Genomic DNA, 21,181 nt, shown 5'->3' with positions numbered 1-21,181 from the left:
AACCAGAACAATGAAAAACAAAATGTAAACATATCCCAAATGACAATTCGATCACAAGACAATTGCAAGCAGACATCTAAAATCTGATAAAAGATGAACTCATTCAGAAACTAGCAACTTACATGCAGATCCCAGGGGGCCAGACAGTGTCATGGTTGGGAAATCACGTAGCACTCTCGGTCGGATTTCTGGTTGACGCCCCCAGCAGGTGAGACTTACCTGCCGAGGGCGGAAAGTCAAGAAATGACCCATAGTCTCCACGGTCTGGTCGCCGTATTATAGGAAGGATGTGATCGCACTAGAGGGGGTGCAAGGGAGATTTACTAGGGTGTTGCCTGGAATGGAGAATCTTAGTTATGAGGACAGGATGGATAGGCTGGGTTTGTTCTCAATGGAACAGAGGAGATTGAGAGACCTTATTGAGGTGTACAGAATATTGAGGAGCCTGGATATAGTGGATAGTAAGGGCCTATTTCCATTGGTGGAGGGGTCTATTACGAGGCGGCATAGTTTTATGGTAGTTAGTGGAAGGTTCAGAGGGGATTTGAGGGTGGGGGGGGGCTTCTTCACGCAGAGGGTTGTGGGGGTCTGGAATTCACTGCCTGGAAGAGTGGTGGATGCAAAAAACTTCACCCCATTGAAAAGATGGTTGGATGGGCACTTAAAGTGCCGTAACCTGCATGGCTGGTAATTGGGATTAGACTGGATAACCTCTTGTTGGCTGGTGCAGAAATGATGGTAAGTACTGCAGGGAATCGAATATGGCCAGGGTGATCTCCTGGACTATTTTCGATCGCCTGGATGAGTCGGAGAGGAATTTTCCCAGATTTGTTTTCCTCCCTAATTGGCCTGGGTTTTTAATCTGGTTTTTGCCTCTCCCAGGAGATCACATGGCTCCGCTTGGGGTGGAGTGTAGAATGTTTCAGTGTAAGGGGTGTCGCAGTTGTGTGGGGTGGACTGGTTGGGCTGGGTGCTCTTTACTTTTCAACCATTGTTCATAGGTTTATATGTAATCTTCAGGGTGCTGACCGAGGGCCGTGCGGCTCTTTGTCGGCCGGCGCGGACACGATGGGCCGAGGTGGCCTCCTTCTGCGTTGTAGATTTCTATGTTTCTACTGCGTCAACCCTCTTCTCGATCTTCTTCGCTGCAATGCTCCATCTCACACTCAACAAGCTGCCCGCTGGAGTGGAACTAAACTACAGAACCAGTGGGAACCTGTTCAACCTTCGTCGTCTCCAGGCCAGATACAAGACCGTCCCAACCTCTGTCATCAAACTACAGTATGCGGACGATGCTTGCGCACATTCATAGACTGAACTGTAAGTCACAGTCAACATCTTTACTGAGGCGTACAAAAGAACGGGCCTTACACTAAACATCTGTAAGACAAAGGTCCTCCACCAACCTGACCCTGCCACACAGCATTGTCCCCCAGTCATCAAGATCCACGTCGCGGCCCTGGACAACGTGGACCACTTTCCATACCTCGAGAGCCTATTATCAGCAAGGGCAGACATCGACGACGAGGTTCAACACTGCCTCCAGCGCAGCCTTCGGCCACCTGAGGATGGGAGTTTTCGAAGATCAGGACCTCAAATCTGGCACCAAGCTCATGGTCTACAGAGCTGTAGTGATACCAGTCCTCCTGTATGGCTCAGAGACGTGGACCATATACAGTGGACACCTCAAATCACTGGAGAAATACCACTAACGATGTCTCCGCTAAGATCCTGCAAATCCCCTGGGAGGACAGAAGCACCAACGTTAGCGTCCTCGACCAGGCCAACATCACCAGTATTGAAGCACTGACTACACTCGACCAGCTTCGTTGCACAGGCCACATTGTTCACATGCCTGACACAAGACTCCCAAAGCAAGCACTCTACTCAGAATTCCTACTCGCAAGCGAGCCCCAGGTAGGCAGAGGAAACGTTTCAAGGACACCCTCAAAGCCTCCTTGATAAAATGCAACATCCCCACCGACACCTGGGAGTCCCTGGCCAAAGACCGCCTTAAGTGGAGGAAGACCATTCGGGAGGGCGCTGAGCACCTCTCATCGCCGAGAGCATGCAGAAAGCAAGGGCAGGCAGTGGAAAGAGCATGTGGCAAACCAGATTCCTCACCTAACCTTTCCTTCAATGACTCTCTGTCCCACCTGTGAGAGACTGCAATTCCCATATTGGACTGTTCAATTACCTAAGAACTCACTTTTAGAGTGCAAGCAAGTCTTTTTCGATTTCGAGGGACTGCCTATGATGATGATGATGAGAGAGGGGAAAACAAAGGAGGGGGGGGTCGCGGGATTGATTAAAGAAACTATTACAGCGGTGAGGAGGGACGATATGTTGGAGGGATCATCAAACGAGGCCATATGGGTCGAACTGAAAAACAAAAAAGGGGCAATCACACTGCTGGCCGTGTATTATAGACCACCAAACAGTGAGAGGGAGATAGAAGAGCAAATATGTGGCAAATTTCTGAGAAGTACAAAAACTATAGGGCAGTAATAGTAGGGAATTTCAACTATCCTAATATTAACTGGGACAAAATTAGTGTGAAATTAGTATAGAGGGTGCGGAATTACTAAAATGCATTCAAGAAAACTTTTTTAGCCAGTATGTAACAAGCCCAACATGGGAGGGGCGGTTCTGGATTTAGTTTTATGGAATGAAGCTGGGCAGGTGGAAGGAGTATCAGTGGGAGAGCATTTAGGTGCTAGTGACCATAATTCAGTTAAATTTAAGGTAGTTATGGAAAAGGACAAGGATAAACCAGGAATAAAAGTTCTAAATTGGGGAAAAGCAAACTTTGCTAAGCTGAGAGGTGATTTGGCCATAGTGGACTGGAAACAGCTACTTGTGGGTAAATCAGTGTCTGAGCAGTGGGAGGCATTCAAGGAGATTGGGCCAAATAGGTTTCAGGCCAAATATGTGCCCTTAAAGAAAAAGGGTGGAACGAACAAATCTAGAGCCCCCTGGATGTCGAGAGACATACAGGGTAGGATAAAGAAAAAATGGGAGGCTTATGACAGATACCGAGGGCTAAATACTGCAGAATCTCTAGAGGAGTATAGAAAGTCCAGGGGTGAAATTAAAAAGGCTATTAGAAAAGCACAGAGAGAGCATGAAAAATTCTTGGCAAGTAAAATCAAGGAAAGCCCAAATATGTTTTATAACTATATTAAGAGCAAGAGGATAACTAAAGAAAGGGTAGGGCCTATTAGAGAACATGAGGGTAATCTGTGTGTGGCGGCGGAAGATGTGGGTACAGTTCTTCATGAATACTTTGCGTCTGTTTTCACAAAAGAGAGAGGCGATGCAGACGCTACTATTGAAGAGGAGGAGTGTGAAATATTAGTGTGAAACATAGTGAGAGAGGAGGTATTAAGGGGTTTAGCAGCTTTGAAAGTTAATAAGTCCCCAGGCCTGGATGAAATAGCTGTTAAGCGAAGCAAAAGAGGAAATAGCAAAGGCTTTGACTATCATTTTCCAATCCTCTCTGGCTTCAGGTGTGGTGCCAGAAGACTGATAATGTGGTACCTTTGTTTAAGAAGGGAGAAAGGGATAGACCAAGTAATTACAGGCCAATCAGCCTAACCTCAGTGGTGGGAAAATTATTGGAAAAAGTCCTGAAGGACAGGATAAATCTTCACTTTGAAAGACACGGATTAATCAAGGACAGTCAGCACGGATTTGTTAAGGGAAGGTCGTGTCTGACTAACTTGATTGAATTTTTCGAGAAGGTAACCAGGAGGGTCGATGAGGGCAAAGGGTATGATGTAGTGTATATGGATTTTGCAAGGCTTTCGATAAGGTCCCACATGGCACACTGGTGACAAAAGTAAAAGCCCATGGGCTCCAGGGCAAAGTGGCAAGTTGGATCTAAAATTGGCTCAGAGGAAGGAAGCAAATGGAGATGGTCGATAGGTATTTTTGTGATTGGAAGGATGTTTTCAGTGAGGTTCCACAGAGCTCAGTACTAAGTCCCTTGCTTTTTGTGATATATATTAATGATCTAGATTTGAATATTGGGGGAATGATTAAGAAGTTTGCAGATGATACTAAAATCGGCTGTGGAGCTGATAATGAAGAAGGAAGCTGCGGACTGCAGAAAGATATCAATCAACTGGTCAGGTGGACAGAACAGTGGCAAATGGAATTTAATCCAGATAAGTGTGAGTAATGTATTTGGGGAGGGCTAACAAGGAAAGGGAATAAACATTAAATGGTAAGATACTGAGAAATGTAGAGGAACAAAGGGGCCTTAGAGTGCATGTCCACAAATCCCTAAAAGTAGCAGGCCAGGTAGATAAGGTGGTTAAAAAGGCATACGGAATGCTTGCCTTTATTAGCCGAGGCATAGAATACAAGAGCGGGGGGGGTTATGCTTGAACTGTATAAAACGCTGGTTATGCCACAGCTGGAGTACTGTGTGTAGTTCTGGTTACCGCATTACAGGAAGAACGTAATTGCACTGGAGAGGGGACAGAGGAGATTTACGAAGATGTTGTCGGGAGTGGAGAATCTTAGCTATGAGGACAGATTGGATAGGCTGGATTTGTTTTCATTGGAACAAAGGAGGCTGAGGGGAGGCCTCATTGAGGTGTATAAAATTATGAGGGCCTAGATATATTGGATAGAAAGGGCCTATTTCCCTTAGCAAAGGGATCAACAACCAGGGGCATAAATTTAAAGAAATTGGTAGAAGGTTTAGAGTAGATTTGAGGGGAAATTTCTTCACGCAGAGAGTTGTGGGGGTCTGGAACTTGCTGCCTTGAAAGGATGGTAGAGGCAGAAACCCTCACCACATTTAAAAAGTACTTGGATGTGCACCTGAAGTGCCATAACTTGCAGGGCTACGGACCTAGAGCTGGAAAGTGGGATTAGGCTGGATAGCCTCTTGTTGGCCGGCGCGGACATGATGGGCTGAAATGGCCTCCTTCCATGCTGTAAACGTCTATGCACTTGCTCTGGGAGTCTCGTGTCTGGCGTGCGAACTATGTGGCCTGCCCAGCGGAGCTGGTCGAGTGTGGTCAGTGTTTCAATGCCTGGATGAGGACATTGATGTTGGTGCACCTATCCTCCCAGGAGATTTATATGATCTTGCGAAGACATAGCTGATGATATTTCTCCAGCAACTTGAGGTGACTGCTGTACATGGTCCATGTCTCTGAGCCATACAGGAGGGCAGGTATTACTACAACCTTGTAAACCATAAGCTTGGTGGCAGTTTTGAGGGCCTGGTCTTCAAACACTCTTTTCCTCAGGCGGTCGAAGGCTGCACTGGCGCACTGGAGGCGTTGTTGGATCTCATTATCGATGCCTGCTCTTGTTGAAAGGAGACTCCCGAGATATGGGAAGTGGTCCACGTTGTCCAGGGCCGCGCCGTGGATCTTGATGACTCGGGGGCAGTGCTGTGCAGTGAGGACAGGCTGGTGGAGGATTTTGTCTTACGGATGTTTAGCGTAAGGCCCATGCTTTCGTACGCCTCAGTAAATACGTCAACTATGTCCTGGAGTTCAGCCTCTGTATGTGCGCAGACGCAGGCGTCGTCCGCGTACTGTAGCTCGACGACAGAGGTTGGGGCTCCTTCACGGAGCCCCTTCACGGCAAACGAGCCAAAGGTGGGCAGCGGAAACGCTACAAGGACACCCTCAAAGCCTCCCTGATAAAGTGCGACATCCCCACTGACACCTGGGAGTCCCTGGCCCAAGCCCGCCCTAAGTGGAGGAAGTGCATCCGAGAGGGCGCTGAGCACCTCGAGTCTCAATGCCGAGAGCATGCAGGAATCAAGCACAGGCAATGGAAAGAGCATACAACAAACCAGTCCCACCCACTTCTTCCCTCAACGACTATCTGTCCCACCTCTGATAGAGTCTGTGGCTCTCGTATTGGACTGTTCAGCCACCAAAGAACTCACTTCAGGAGTGGAAGCAAGTCTTCCTCGATTCCGAGGGACTGCCTATGATGATGATGAAACATCTATGATTCTATGATGAAATTAATTTTCAACTCAAGTGCCTGTTCTTCAAGGGAAATATTAATGCGAAAAAAGACTTGCATTTCTATAGCACCTTACACTACCTTCCAATGAAGTACTTTTGAAGCACTGTTTTAATGTAGGAAATGCGGCAGCCAATATGCACACAGCAAGCTCCCACAAACAGCACTGTGATAATGACCAGATAATCTTTTTGGGTGATGTTGATTGAGGGATAAATATTGGCCAGGGCACCAGGGATAACTCCCCTGCTCTTCTTTGAAATAGTACCATGGGATCTTTTACATTCATGTGAGAGCACAGACAGGGCCTCGGTTTAATGTCTCATCTGAAAGACGGCATTTCTGACAATGTAGCAACAAGAACTTGTATTTATATAGCGCCTTTAACATAGCAAAACGTCCCTAGGCGCTCCAAAGGAGTGTCATACGACAAAAAAAAAAATTTGACACCGAGCCAGATAAGAAGAAATTAGGGCAGATGACCAAAACCTTGGTCAAAGAGGTAGGTTTTAAGGAGCGTTCTCAAGGAGGAAAGTGAGGTAGAGACTGTACTGGAGTTTCAGCCTAGATTTTTGTGCTCAAGTCTCTGGAGTGGGACTTCAACCCACAACCTTCTGACCCAGAGGCGAGAGTGCTACCCACTGACCCACAGCTGAAAATTCAGTACATTTTGTGTGTTAGATAATTTAGTCATCTTGCCATTGTGCACAGGGATATAATAAACTCAGTAAGCTGGTTCTTACATAATTTCTCCAAAACCTATGGGGAGAAATTGGTCTTCGGCAATAGTGCTAAACAGGTGATAGCCAATGGATAAAAAATCAGGAGGTGAAACGAGCTGATGACTATCACCCATTTTGCATCTTCGTACAAAGTCAAGATCTACCCAAGTCTGTCAAAACATTCACAGGTACAGTAGTGCCCAGCCAACTGCAGAGTAAGTCTACAACTGCTTTGTCCCAGCAGTAGGCCTTAGCTTTAGTAAAGCATGTTCCACTAACCAGTGTAACAATTCCATTTCTCACATCCATGTCTGTGACCTCTCGACGTGAGATTGCCACTGGTGTCTTGTTCATAAATTAGCATAATGTTATGTCTCAAATAAAGCAACAAGACTGAGTACTGTAGACTTGAGTAAGTGTGACCTTAGTCACTTTATTCTGACTCCAGAGTGCTGGCACAGCATGGGAGGCCTGCTTATATACAGTGCTCCCAAGGGATGCTGGGATCCCTTGGGACTCCAACAGATGCGCCCTCTGGTGGCGGTAGAATGATGGTTACAAGGTGTTGCATACATAATATCACTCCACCCCCCTCAAAGTCAATAGTACACTTATTTACAGGGTGAGACGATCTGGGGCATTCCGCTCCCTAGTCGATCGTCTCAGTACAAACACAGGTGCAGGTGAGTTGGTTGGGCCTTCGCTGGGCTGCTGCGCAGCAGGCCTTGCTGGGCTGCTGGTGATGATCAGTTCCGCTTCGTGGTCAACTGTGATGTCGGTTGCCACTTGTGTGTGTATCGGAGGGTCGAAGTTGGTGGTGTCATCTTCAGGTTGCTTGTGACTGTGAATCGCAGTTTGGTTTGGTCAGCAATTTAGTCCATTTGCAAGTTTGACCTCAAACACCCTACTCCCTTCTTTGGCTACGACAGTGCCAGCAAGCCATTTGGGACCATGTCCATAGTTGAGTACAAATACAGGGTCATTGACTTCAATATTCCGTGACAAATTTACGCGATCATGGTACATGCTTTGTTGATGTCGCCTGCCCTTGATATGGTCATGGAGATTGGGATGGACTAGAGAAAGCCTTGTTTTGAGTGCGCTTTTCATGAGCAGTTCGGCAGGGGGAACCCCAGTGAGCGAGTGGGGTCTTGTGCAGTAGCTGAGCAGGACTTGGGACAGGCGGGTCTGCAGGGAGCCTTCGGACATGCATTTCAAGCTTTGCTTGATGGTTTGGACTGCCCGTTCTGCCTGGCCGTTAGATGCGGGCTTGAACGGGGCAGATGTGACATGCTTGATCCCATTGTGGGTCATGAATTCCTTGAATTCAGCGCTGGTGAAGCACGGCCCATTGTCGCTGACAAGGACATCAGGCAGGCTGTGCGTGGCAAACATGGCTCGTAGGCTTTCGATGGTGACAGTGGACGTGCTTACAGACATTATTACACATTCAATCCATTTTGAATAAGCATCCACAACCGAAAACATTTTGCCTTCAAACGGGCCAGCGAAGTCAATGTGGATCCTAGACCACGGTTTGGAGGGCCATGACTACAAACTTAGCGGTGCCTCCCTGGGTGCATTGCTCAGTTGAGAGCAAGTGTTGCATTGGCACACACAAGACTCCAAATCTGAGTCGATGCCGGTCCATCACACATGGGATCTGGCTATAGCTTTCATCATTACTATGCCTGGGTGGGTACTGTGTAGGTCACGTATGAACATTTCCCTGCCTTTCTTAGGCAAAACCACACGATAACCCCACAAAAGACAGTCCGCCTGTATGCACATTTCGCCTTTGCACAGCTGGAACGGCTTGATTTCTTCATGCATCTCTGCTGGGATGCTGGACCAGCTTCCCATGAAGGACACAGATTTTTATAAGGGACAGTAAAGGATGCTGGCTGGTCCAGGTCCTGATCTGGCGGGCCATAACGGGTGACTTTTCATTTTCAAATGCATCATCACAAAGAGCAAGTCTGCAGGCTGTGCCATTTCCACCCCGGTGGTGGGCAATGGTAGCCAACTGAGAGCATCAGCACAGTTCTCTATGCCTGTCCTGTGGCAAATTACATAGTTATATGCCGACAGTGTGAGCGCCCATCTTTGGATGTGAGCAGAGGCATTGGTATTAATACCTTTGTTCTCTGAGAATTGCGATATAAGCGGCTTATGGTCAGTTTCTACCTCGAACTTAAGCCCAAACAGATACTGGTGCATTTTTTTCACCCTGTAAACGCATGCTAGAGCTTCTTTTTCAATCATGCTGTAGGCCTTGGACAAACTCCTGGACGGATAAGCGACCGGTTGCAATGTTCCCAATTCGTTAGCTTGTTATAACACACACCAGACCCCGTACGAAGACGCATCGCAAGCTAGCACTAAACGTTTACATGGGTCATACAGAACAAGCAGTTTGTTGGAATATAACAGATCTCTGCCTTTCCCAAAAGCAGCCTCTTGTGATTTCCCCCATACCCAGTTGTTGTGTATGGAGAAAGAGTCAGACTGAACACTGTGAGCTCAAAGTAAAATGTGACCTTAGTCTTTTATCGCAGGTCTCCAGAGTGCCTCTCCAACCTGTGAAGCCTCCTTAAATACCTGTGCTCCCAAGGGATTATGGGACCCCTTGGGACTCCAGGGGATGAGCCCTCTGGTGGATGTACGGAGTAAATACAAGTTTACATATGTAACACTCCCCCCCACCGCCCCCCCCCCCCCAAAGTCAATAGTGTAACTATTTACAATGTGAGTCGATCTGGGGCCCTTCTTGCCCTGGATGATCGACTCGGTGTGAAAGCTGGTGTTGTTCAATCATTTGTTGGGCCCTCGCTGGGCTGCTGTGCAGCTGGCCTTGCTGGGCTGCTTGGTGTGTTGGGCCCTGCTGGGCTGCTGTGGATGATGGGTTCTGCTTCATGGTCAACCGTGGTGCTGGATGCCACTGGTGTGTATGTTGGGGGATCAAAAAAGCTAGGGTCCAAGGTGGGTTGCTCAGGGTAGTCCGTGAATCTGAGTTTGATTTGGTCCAAGTGTTTCCATTTGAAAGTTTGACCCGAAACACCCTGCTTCCCTCTTTGGCCACAATAGTGCCGGGAAGCCATTTGGGACCTTGTCCATAATTTAATACAAATACAGGATCATTGATTTCAATTTCTCGTGACATATTTGCGCTATCATGGTATGCGCTTTGTTGAAGCCGCCTGCTCTCTACCTGTTCATGTAGATCAGGGTGAACTGACGAGAGCCTTGTCTTAAGTGCTCTTTTCATGAGCAGTTCAACAGGTGGGATCCCAGTGAGTGAGTGGGGTCTCGTGCAGTAGCTAAGCAGGACTCGGGTTAGGCGAGTCTGCAGTGACACTTCAGTTATCCTTTTCAAGCCTTGCTTGATGCTTTGCACTGCTCTCTCTGCCTGACCATTGGACCCTGGTTTAAATGGGGCAGATGTGACATGTTTGATCCCGTTACGGGTCAGGAATTCTTTGAACTCAGCATTGGTAAAACATGGCCCGTTGTTGCTCACCAGGACATCGGGTAGGCCGTGTGTGGCAAACATTGCCCGCAAGCTTTCAGTAGTGGCAGCGGACGTGCTAGCCGACATTATCTCACACTCAATCCACTTGGAGTACACGTCTACAACCACGAGGAATATTTTACCCAAGAACAGGCCTGCATAGTCGACATGTACCCTAGACAATGGTTTGGAGGGCCAAGACCATAAACTTAGCGGCACCTTCCTGGGTACATTGCTTAACTGTGAGCATGTATTACATCTGTGAACGCAGGACTCTAAGTCCGCATCGATACCGGGCCACCACAGTGGGATCTGGCTATCGCTTTCATCATTACGATGCCTGGGTGGGTACTGTGAAGGTCATTGATGAAGGTGTCTCTGCCCTTCTTGGGGACCACTACTCGATTGCCCCACAAAAGGCAGTCTGCCTGTATAGACATTTCATCTTTGTGCCGCTGGAACGGCTTTATCTCTTCCTGCATTTCCACTGGGACACTGGACCCGCTCCCGTGAAGCACACAGATTTTGACTAGAGATAATAAAGGGTCCTGGCATGTCCAGGTTTTGATCTGCCGGGCAGTGACAGGTAATTGCTCACTCTTAAATGCTTCCTTAACCATGGCTAAATCTGCGCGCTGCGCCATTTCCACCCCCGTAGTGGGCAATGGCAGCCTAATGAGAGCATCGGCGCAGTTTTCTGTTCCTGGCCTGTGGCAGATGGCGTAGTTGTATGCGAACAATGTGAGCACCCATCTCTGGATGCAGGCCGATGCGTTGGTATTTATCCCTTTACTCTCGAAGAACAGGGATATAAGTTGCTTATGGTCAGTTTCTAATTCAAATTTTAGCTTAAAACAGGTATTGATGCAGTTTCTTTACCCCATAAACACATGCTAACACTTCTTTCTCAATCATGCTGTAGGCTCTCTCAGCCTTAGATGGACTCCTGGATGCATAGGCAACCGGTTGCAGTTTCCCAAAATCATTAGCTTGTTGCAATACACACCCGACGATATATAATGATGCATCACATGCTAGTACCAAACGCTTACATGGATCATACAACACAAGCAATTTGTTTGAGTATAACAATTTTCTCGCTTTTACAAAGGCATTTTCTTGGCTTTTGCCCCAAACCCATTCGTCCCCTTTTCGTAGTAAGACATGCAGTGGTTCTACAGAATGCTGAAATCCGGTAAGAAGTTATCAAAGTAGTTCAGGAGTCCCGGAAACCTCTGCAGCTCCATCACGTTCTGTGGCCTCGGTGCGTTCTTGATTGGCTCCGTCTTTGTGTTGGTGGGCCTGATGCCGTCCGCCGCAATCCTCCTTTCCAGGAACTCCATTTCAGGTGCCAGGAAAATGCACTTCGAGCATTTTAACCTGAGCCCCACGCGGTTGAGTCGACTAAGAACCTCCTCCAGGTTCTGCAGATGCTCGACTGTGTTCCGATCTGTGACCAAGATGTCGTCGTGGAAGACCACGGTGTGTGGGACCGACTTCAGTAAGCTTTCCATGTTTCTCTGCAACATGGTTGTTTACAGGTTTAACAGGTTTTGCAGCTTGCCTGCACACTCGTTGGAGGTGTCCCATTGTTCCACAGGCCTTGCAAACGTACTCTTTGAATTGGCATGAATGGAAACGATGATCACCCCCGCAGCGCCAACAAGGTCTTAATGGCCTTGCATTCATCACCCTTGATGGGGGACTCTGAGACATCTGCGGATGTGTAGCTGCAGGTATGTGTGACCTGCCCTGTACGTTACAATTCGAAAACAACATCACTTTGTTCACAGTACTTGTAGCAACACTTGTGTGCTGAGAGATTTGCTTCGTATTGTCACTGGTGGCAATGAACACCTGGGCTATCGCTATGGCCTTACTCAAGATTGGGGTCTCTACAGTCAAAAGTTCGCTAAGTGTGGTTTCGTGGCCAATGCCAAGTACGAAAAAGTCTCTGAGTATGTGCTCCAAATGTTCTTCAAATTCACAATGTCCTGCAAGATGTCGGCAACATAACTCGTCACTTCCTGGCCTTCAGACCTTTTGTAGATATAGAACCGGTACCTCGCCATCAGAACGCTTTCCTTTGGGTTCAAATGCTCTCGGACCAGTGTGCACAAATCGTCGTACGATTTCTCCGTGGATTTCGCTGGAGTGAGCAGATTCTTTATGAGGCTATACGTTGATGCCCCACAGACGGTGAGGAGGATCGCCCTTCATTTGGCAGTGCTCTCATCCCCATCTAGCTCGTTGCCTCGAAGTATTGGTTGAGTCACTCCACAAAAGTTTCCCAATCATCTCCCTCCGAGGATTTCTCCACTATTCTCTGCATCTTTGGGTTCGCTATCTGTATCTCGTCACCAGTTGTTGTGTATGGAGAAAGTCAAACTGAACACTGTGAGCTTAAAGTAAAGTATGACCTTAGTCTTTTATTGTAGGTTTCCAGAGTGCCTCTCCAACCTGTCAAGCCTCCTTAAATACCTGTGCTCCCAAGGGATTATGGGATCCCTTGGGACTCCAGGGGATGAGCCCTCTGGTGGCCGTACAGAGTAAATACAAGTTTACATCTATAACACCAGTCATCTCCCTTAGATGTGTAGAGGTTCTAGCAAGGTGCTTAACCCGGTTAGGAAATTACCAAAATAATTGAGGAGTCCCAGGAAAGACTGCAGCTCCATCACGTTCTGTGGTCTCAGCGCGTTCTTGATGGCCTCCGTCTTGGCGTCATTGGGTCTGATGCTGTCTGCCGTGATTCTTCTCCCTAAGAACTCGACCACTGACGCCAGGAAAACACACTTCGAGTGTTTCAATCTGAGTCCTACACGATCTAGCCGACTTAGAACTTCTTTAAGGTTTTGCAAGTGTTCGATGGTATCCCGACCTGTGATCAATATGTCGTCCTGGAAAACCATGGTGCACAGAACTGACTTTAACAGACTCTCCATGTTCCTTTGAAAAATAGCCGCAGCCGATCAAATCCCGAACGGGCATCTATTGTAGATGAACAGACCTTTGTGCATGTTGATGCAGGTGAGGCCTTTCGAAGATTCCGTCAGCTCCTGCGTCATGTAGGCCGAGGTCAGGTCCAACTTGATGAATGTCTTCCCTCCTGCCAGCGTCGCAAATAGTTCGTCTACCTTGGGTAGCGGGTACTGGTCCTGCAGCGAAAAACGTTAATCGTTACTTTATAGTCCCCACAAATTCTGACTGTGCCGTCACCGTTGAGAACCGGAACAATCGGACTGGTCCACTCGTTGAACTCAACCGACACGATGATGCCCTCTTGTTGCAGCCTGTCCAGCTCAATCTCCATTTTCTCTCGCATCATGTATGGCACCGCACGTGCATTGTGGTGGATGGGTCATGTACCGGGAACCAAGTGGATCTGCACCTTCACCCCAGAGAAATTTCCGATTCCTGGCTCAAACAACCTCAGGAACTTGCTCAAAACCTGGGCACATGAGGTATCGTCGACGGACGAAAGCGCTCAGATGTCGTCCCAGTTTCAGCGTATTTGTCCCAGCCAGCTTCTGCCGAACAGTGTGGGACCATCTCCTGGTACAATCCATAGTGGAAATTTGTGCATTGCTCCATCATAGGAGACTTTTACTGCTGCACGACCAATTACAGGGATCAGCTCTTTAGTGTAGGTTCTCAGTTTGGTGTGAATGGGGCTCAGCTTGGGCCTGTGTGCCTTTTTGCACCACAACCTCTCAAAGGCCTTTTTGCTCATTTAGACTGACTCGCACCCATGTCCAATTCCATGGATACTGGAATTCCGTTCGGTTCAACTTTTAACATGATCGGTGGACATTTTGTGGTGAAGGTGTGTATCCTGTACACTTCTGTCTCCTCGGTTCGAGTTTCTAGTTCAGTTTGATCGGACATGGATCGGTCTTCCTCTGCAACATGGTGGTTTGCAGCTCATCTGCACATTCACTGGAGGTATCCCATTGTTCCACAGCCTTTGCACGCAGTGTTTGAAGCGGCATTGATGAGCTCGATGATCACCTCCGTAGCGCCAACAAGATGTTAATTGCCTCGCATTCACGCTTGATGGTGGGCTCTGGGTCATCTGAGGTCGTGCAGCTGCAGGCATGTACGTTCTGCCATGTGCATTTCTGCCTGAAAACGACATTACTTTGTGAACAGTACTTGCCGAAACATCTTTATGCTGCAAAATTTGTTTGGTGTTATCACTGGTGGACATAAATGCCTGGGCTATCGTTATGGTTTTGCTCAGGTTCGGTGTTTCAACAGTCAATAGTTTGCGAAGGATAACCTCATGGCCAATGCCAAACAAAAAAAAGTTTCTTAGCATTTGCTCAAGGAATCCATCGAATTCACATTGTCCTGCAAGGCCGAACCCTGGCCTTCAGACCGTTGGCAGGTATAAAATCGATACCTTGCCATCAGAACTTTCTCCTTCGGATTTAGGTGCTCCCGGACCAGCATGCACAGTTCTTCATTCGATTTGGTTGTTGGTTTCACCGGAGCAAGAAGATTCTTCATGAGGCCATAGGTTGTTGACCCGCAGACGGTGAGGAGGATCGCCCTTCGTTTGGCAGCGTTGACATTCCCTTCTAGTTGGTTGGCCACGAAGTATTGGTCGAGTCACTCCACGAAGGCTTCCCAATCGTCACCTTCTGAGAATTTCTCCAGATACTGACAGTTCTCTGCATTTTCGCGTGATGGTTCGTTATCTATTCCTCGTCGCCAGTTGCTATGTCTCAAATAAAGCAATGTGACTGAGTACTGTAGACTTGAGTAAGTGTGACCTTAGTCTCTTTATTCTGACTCCAGAGTGCTGGCACAGCATGGGAGGCCTGCTTATAAACAGTGCTCCCAAGGGATGCTGGGATCCCTTGGGACTCCAACAGATGCACCCTCTGGTGGTGGTAGAATGCTGGTTTCACGGTGTTGCATACGTAACACATACCATTTAAAAACTGAGAATTACTTGGTCATTTTAATAATGCAAATTATAAGACACATGTTTCGTAACCAGAAGCTTATCTATTCAAGCCCAGAAGTGCCTGTAATGTATGCACCTGTGAGTATGCTCACAGGAATAGTTGTAGAGGTGTTGCATTGTGAGTGGCTTAGCCAGTCACGTGATGTTCACAAGACTCAATAAAATCCCAGGCAGTTGGGTCTAGATCACCCACGATGAGGTATGCAGTTGTGAGCCTAGTGGATGAACTGGTAGTGTAGTGTGATTGTTAAACCTTTGTTAATAAACCAACTAGTTCTTACTAGCAATGTGTTGCTATGAATGCTTAAGCAAAGAACCATGAAGCAAGTACATTACAGTGCCCGTTACTGAGACTACATTCTTGGGTCAAGCCTGCTTTGGCAGTTCTCACAAAGGCCAGGATACAAAAGAAGTTATGAAGAAGCAAGGTATTCACCCTTGGGAGGAAGTATTTATTGCCCTGTTTGACCTGCGGAATCACATCTTATCCCAACTTATCATGGAGCAGTACTGGTACCAATGGAGGTGGCTACAATTTAAACTGTGTATCCTCTTGACTAGAAGGAAATGTGTGATAGACAATATCTTGCACAGGGAGAGTATAGTGGAGGCGAAAGTTAGGATTACCTGAGTATAACGGTCACACATTTTATTATTGATGCATTTGTTTGTCGCAAACTCATAATTAACCCCTTCTCTGAACCATTCTTCAATAGCTACTTCAAGAGAGAAATCGCCTGATGCAGCATAGATGTTTTCTCCGACGGTTTCAAAATTTGGATGGGCTGCTCCTTTAGTCTTCAGGTGTGGATTAGTTGTGAATTTGCAAGTCTTGCTCCATGCTCTTGCAGTTTTAGCCAGACCTGCATCCCAGCTCTAGATTTGTAAAAAAAAGTTACAATGCTATAAGGACATTTTATATCATGTACTACATTTTTTTCTCTTAGCATTCTCAGTCCAGTGCATATAACCACTGCCAATAAAACTCAGTGATAATTATGTCAGTGTCATATTTACTGCCATGTTGCATTTGCCATTATGCGTTATACACCAGTGGTAATTTCAATTTAGCATTCTGACCAACAGCAACTTGAGCTCCTCATGAGGGAGTTTAACAGCACCACAGAAGCTGCTTATCCAGCTTTTCTTGACAGTTTGCAGCATTAAACATCATTCAATTGTAAATTAAAACTTGTGGAAAATTTTCTGTGCACCACGTGACAAGAAATCTTTCGAGTTATTTATTTTTAGGATAGAAATATAAGCCCTGAAATTCTTCTCATTTTTTTTTTAATTTTTCGTTGCCAATCTTTCCAATTCTTTGTCAAATCACAAACGCCAGAGGTCACCTTGCACACATCAAGGATCACTCTGCGCCAATGCTCTTAGCCAAAAGGCCTAGAGCCACTGCACCGTTCCTGGAAGTACTGCAATACCAGGTTCGTGCCATGGAGGTGGATGGGTCAGGCCCCCCACACACCTCCGTGGAGGTGGATGGGTCAATCCACCCCACCCTTCTCATGGGGCAGTAAAAGTTGTAGTATCTGCAATGGAGCCTTAGTTTTTCACCATATATATCATAGAATCATAGGGATAGACATTCCACTATGGTCGCTATGGCCCAAAAATGGGAAATATTACTGGCCTTAGTGCTTTTTTAATTTTTGAGATTTGCTGGAATATCGTCCATTTAAAAAAACGCTAGTTTCGCCTTTTTAGTTTAGCTGATAGCCTTAGCGATGTGAAATGGGCGATAGTGATGAATTCAGTCGTGTAAGGCTGGCATCCATAGCAACAGCCATTCTGCGCATGCGTGTTTTTTTTCAGGCAAGGAACTTATCCTGCTATTCAGGAGGTCAGGGGTCATCTGCGCATGCTCAGAAGGAAAAGGGAGGGAGAGAGAAGGAAACTTTTCAACGAGGTATATTTTGAAGGAGTGCTGAACAATCTACATGATGAAATGCCCCACGAGGATTCAAAGATCTGGAGGAGGTTGCAGGAAGAGGGAGGGCGAAAGCTTTCTCAGACAAAGCTAATGAGGCCTTAGTATACGAGGTCGAGACTCGATGGGGCCAATTAACCCATGGTGGGTGAGGGAAACCTCCACCCCGGATTTACCAAAAAATATGGGCGGATATCGCCGCTCTTATCTCATCAGTGGCCTACGATAGGTGTGAGGCAGACCAGTGCCGCAAGCGCTGGAACAGTCTTGTTGCATCAGCAAGAGTAACTATTAAATTATTACATTTATAATTGTAATGATGTACTGACTCATTAATTAGAATGTAAATCTGCTGGATTGTAATTAAACTGGGTAATCTTGGATAGCTTCCCTGTTAAGATTTGGACTGGGGTCAGAAACTGCGCCCTTTAACTCATTGCTGAGATGCCTTAAACTTAATCAACAGTATTAATTATTATTTAAATGCTTTCATCGAAAATTGGTGCCAAAGGAATGACTGGAAACAGATAGACTGCAAACACTCGGCGTTTCTACCACTTTAGTTTAGAAGGAGAATTATTAAATGATATCGCTGCTTGTGTGCTGTGAGCAACTCTTTAACTTGGGCACCATCTCCTTTTTGGTTAGGTTGGTGGATGGGGCACGACTGAGCACTGAGGGGTCCGCTCAGCTTTGCCCAGACTGTGTGAGTCTCTCCGGCTGATGTCAGTCACACAGTGACCCAGCCTGGAATGGGGGAGAGCTGCCCTGGTTCACTGTCTGCCCTGGAACACTTTGGGACATTAGCTCCGGCCACACGGAGGTCTCCGAGCACAGCCCATGGACACAGCGCCCCCTCCCATTGGTCCTGTCATTGCCGAGCTCACCGGTGGTCCTGATCCCCTCCCCGCACCCCCCCTCGGGGACCGACATCGATTCCAATAAACTGCCTCCCTCCCCTCAGTCGCCGAATGACACAGCCCGTGGATGGGGCCTTTCCTGGAGATTGTACATGAGATGTTTGGTGTCAAGCATTAGTTCCTAAACACAATCTTATTAAATATTTTTTCTGAACGTAATGTTATAACCATGCATCTATTGGATACAAACCGTATTAGCATATAACATTAACGTTAACAATAAATAGCATGTTGGGTGTCTAATTGTGGATTACAATATCTGTTATGTTTCCGTAATAGTACCTAGTCAATTAGCTTATGCCATGCTCTTGTCACGTTTGCAGAGGAGGATATCTAAGAATGAGACGGAGCCAAGGCAGACCGTTAGAGGGCCTGCTGACCTGCAGCCTCTCACTGATTTCAAGGAGCGTGCCGCAGCCTTAGTGAGCAGGCATAATCATTCTGCCACCCATGGTGGTGCAGATCCCGTTGTTGCGCCACGTGAGTAATGTGTAAATAGTAGTAAACCAGTGGTAATTTTAAGTAATTAAATGCCATTTGATTATATGAATGATGTAATATTATGCATGCAGTTTCTGTACTCTCCTGTACTTTCATGTTAGTCATATGTAACATCTCTCGTTTACATTTATTGCAGTAGTGTCACTCCTTGAACATATGCCTGCGCAGTGCAAGCATTCTCATGTCTTCCCTTCTCTTCCATTGACCTCAATTATGTTTTCCAGTTCCCCAGACGCAATGGGAGGCCCCTGGAGCAACACTACTACCGCTGCAGGTCGTGCTCACCACGGGTGAAGTACAACCGAGGAGGATGATGATGAGCCGGAAATCTCATCAGTGGTACCCGCAGCCACGTCGTCCTTAACAGATGAAGTAGCGGGGCCAATCGGCTTGCAGCAGGCCACTCCCAAGTCATCCAGTGCCCACGCTGACCCCGCAGAGGTTGGGTCAGCGAGTAGGCACATGCTGCAACGGGCAGATGTCAACGAGGACATGGTGTCACTGTCAAGGGCAAGCGTCGACATAGGTCGAGAGCTTCTCCAGGTGCTTGCTGGGCTCACCGGCAACATTGCCGCACTGTCTGCCAGAATATCGGAGGGTATGGGGCAGATGGTTGCAATGGGGTGAACAACCGGCTCTGTTGATGCCTTGCGGCACGTGATAGTTTTGGGCGTATCACCAACCAGCATGACAGATGCGAGACAGGTGGAACTTCCTTCTGACTCGGAAGATGTTTCTTTTCAAACGTCTTCTCCTCAATCCACTGAGGTCATTCTGCTGACGTCACCTGGCCCCGCCACACACACATCAACAGCCCTTGAGGTGCTCTGCTGCAAGACGTCTTTGTCCCGTTACTAGGGGATTACATGGGAAACTGGGGGTTACAACAAGGGGGGTGGGTCAAGTTAGAGGAGGGAAGCGTGGCCACAGGTTGGGGGGGGGGTGAATATTATTGTTTTACTATTATTTTTTTTTAAATGTTGATTGTTGACTATCGGGGATGGTGGGAGGGTGTTCTCGTATTGTTGTGGAAAAAATGTTGTTCACTGTTAAGGGTTGGGGGTGTTATATATGTTTGTTAAAAACATGTAAAACCAGTTGTTAAATTATTAAAATGTTTATTTAAATTTACAATTGTTGTGAAGTGTCTTCTAATAATGTACGGTAAAACATCAATACAAGGGTTGCAAACAATGGCCATGGCCAGGCAAGGATAAAACGTAACGCATCTGTAACTGTCACCAACATAACTTCACGCAAAGCAACAATTCTACAGCTGTGTAACTACCATGGGGCTTTTCCAGTGGTTTGTGTTGGGGGGGCAGGGGGTTGTGGGCTCATCACCAGGCTGATTGTCCTCCCTGAGGTCTTTGTCCTCCTCCTCATCCGCCTCCCCTCTTTCCTGAGGTGGAGCAGCAGTGCCATTTGGCAATTGTTGTCCTCTCCTGATAGCTAGGTTATGCAACATGCAGCACACCTGCTCAGGGTGGCATTGTAGTATGCCTCGTGAGTGGTCCAGGCAAGAACTCGTTTTTTTGACGATATTGCGTGTGGCTACATAGCTTTCGTTGTACCGCTTCACAGCTTCTGTCTGGGGCTTACGCAGGGGGTCATGAGCCAGCTGGCAAGGCCATATCCTTTATTCTCCAGCATCCAACCGTGACCTTGTGGCTGACTATTAAACAGGTCAGAGACAATGCTCTCACGCAAGATGTGCGCATCATGGATGCTCCCTGGAAAATTTGCATTTACTGCCATGATTATTTGCTTGTGGTGACAATGAGCTACACATTTAGAGTGGAATCCCTTTCGGTTCCGAAACACCTCTGCATCCTATAAAGGTATTAGCAGGGCAATGTGTGTACAGTCTATTGCTCCCTGCACCTTGGGAAAGTTTGCTAATCTGAAGAACCTAAAAGCCCTCTCACTCTGTGCCTCCCTGGTCATAGGGAAGTTTATAAGTCCATCCTGTGTGCGTAAAAGGCTTCAGTCACCTGTCAAATGCAGCAATGTGTGGTATGCTGAGAGATACCGCAAATGTCGCCAGCTGAGGCCTAAAAGGAGCCCGATGCGTAGAAGGAAAGTGCTGCAGTGAACTTAACCTCAATGGGCAGTGCGGTCCTGATGGTGCTGGAAGGCTGCAGATCTCCTTTAATGAGCTGGCATTTCTCACTGATGACCTCCTTTCGGAATCACAGCCTTCTAACGCACGTGTTATCAGACAAGTTGGAATGATCACTTATCCCTGTAAATGCGTTGGGCGTAACGTCTCCTCCTCCTCAGCAGTCTGCCACCTCTTTGATTGGGCACATATAATTCTCTTCAATGAACCTTCTCCCATCTCTATTCTGAAGCATGTAAGTAGTCATCAACGAGAAATTACAGGCTCCATTATTATAAATCCTCTAATCTGTCTTCTTAAATTGTCCTCAACAAATACAGTGATTAGATGATTGGCAAGATTCAAAAACGCCCTTAAAATCACTCACAAATTTTTTCTCCTCCCAACCATTTCAAGCAGCCTTTTATTAAAGATCCTCCGTGGCGTCTGTACTGCCGGGTTAAGGTCAGGTGATTGCAGCTGTTTTTCACATCTTTTTGGGCCAG

General features: G+C 47.1%; 1 protein-coding gene across 1 annotated transcript in view; it reads right to left on the bottom strand.

The window, feature by feature from the left end:
- LOC139280577 (GLIPR1-like protein 1) overlaps window positions 1-21,181 on the bottom strand; it is a 69,667-nt gene that overhangs the window by 30,450 nt on the left and 18,036 nt on the right. Inside the window, exon 2 of the mRNA XM_070900091.1 lies at window positions 15,839-16,087. Coding sequence (XP_070756192.1) covers window positions 15,839-16,087 — 249 coding nt within the window. The remainder of the gene's footprint in view (window positions 1-15,838; window positions 16,088-21,181) is intronic.

This window comes from Pristiophorus japonicus, chromosome 15 (genome assembly GCF_044704955.1).
Source record: "Pristiophorus japonicus isolate sPriJap1 chromosome 15, sPriJap1.hap1, whole genome shotgun sequence".
In the NCBI taxonomy this organism is placed as follows: Eukaryota; Metazoa; Chordata; class Chondrichthyes; family Pristiophoridae; genus Pristiophorus; species Pristiophorus japonicus.
This window is presented reverse-complemented; position numbering and strand designations above follow the sequence as displayed.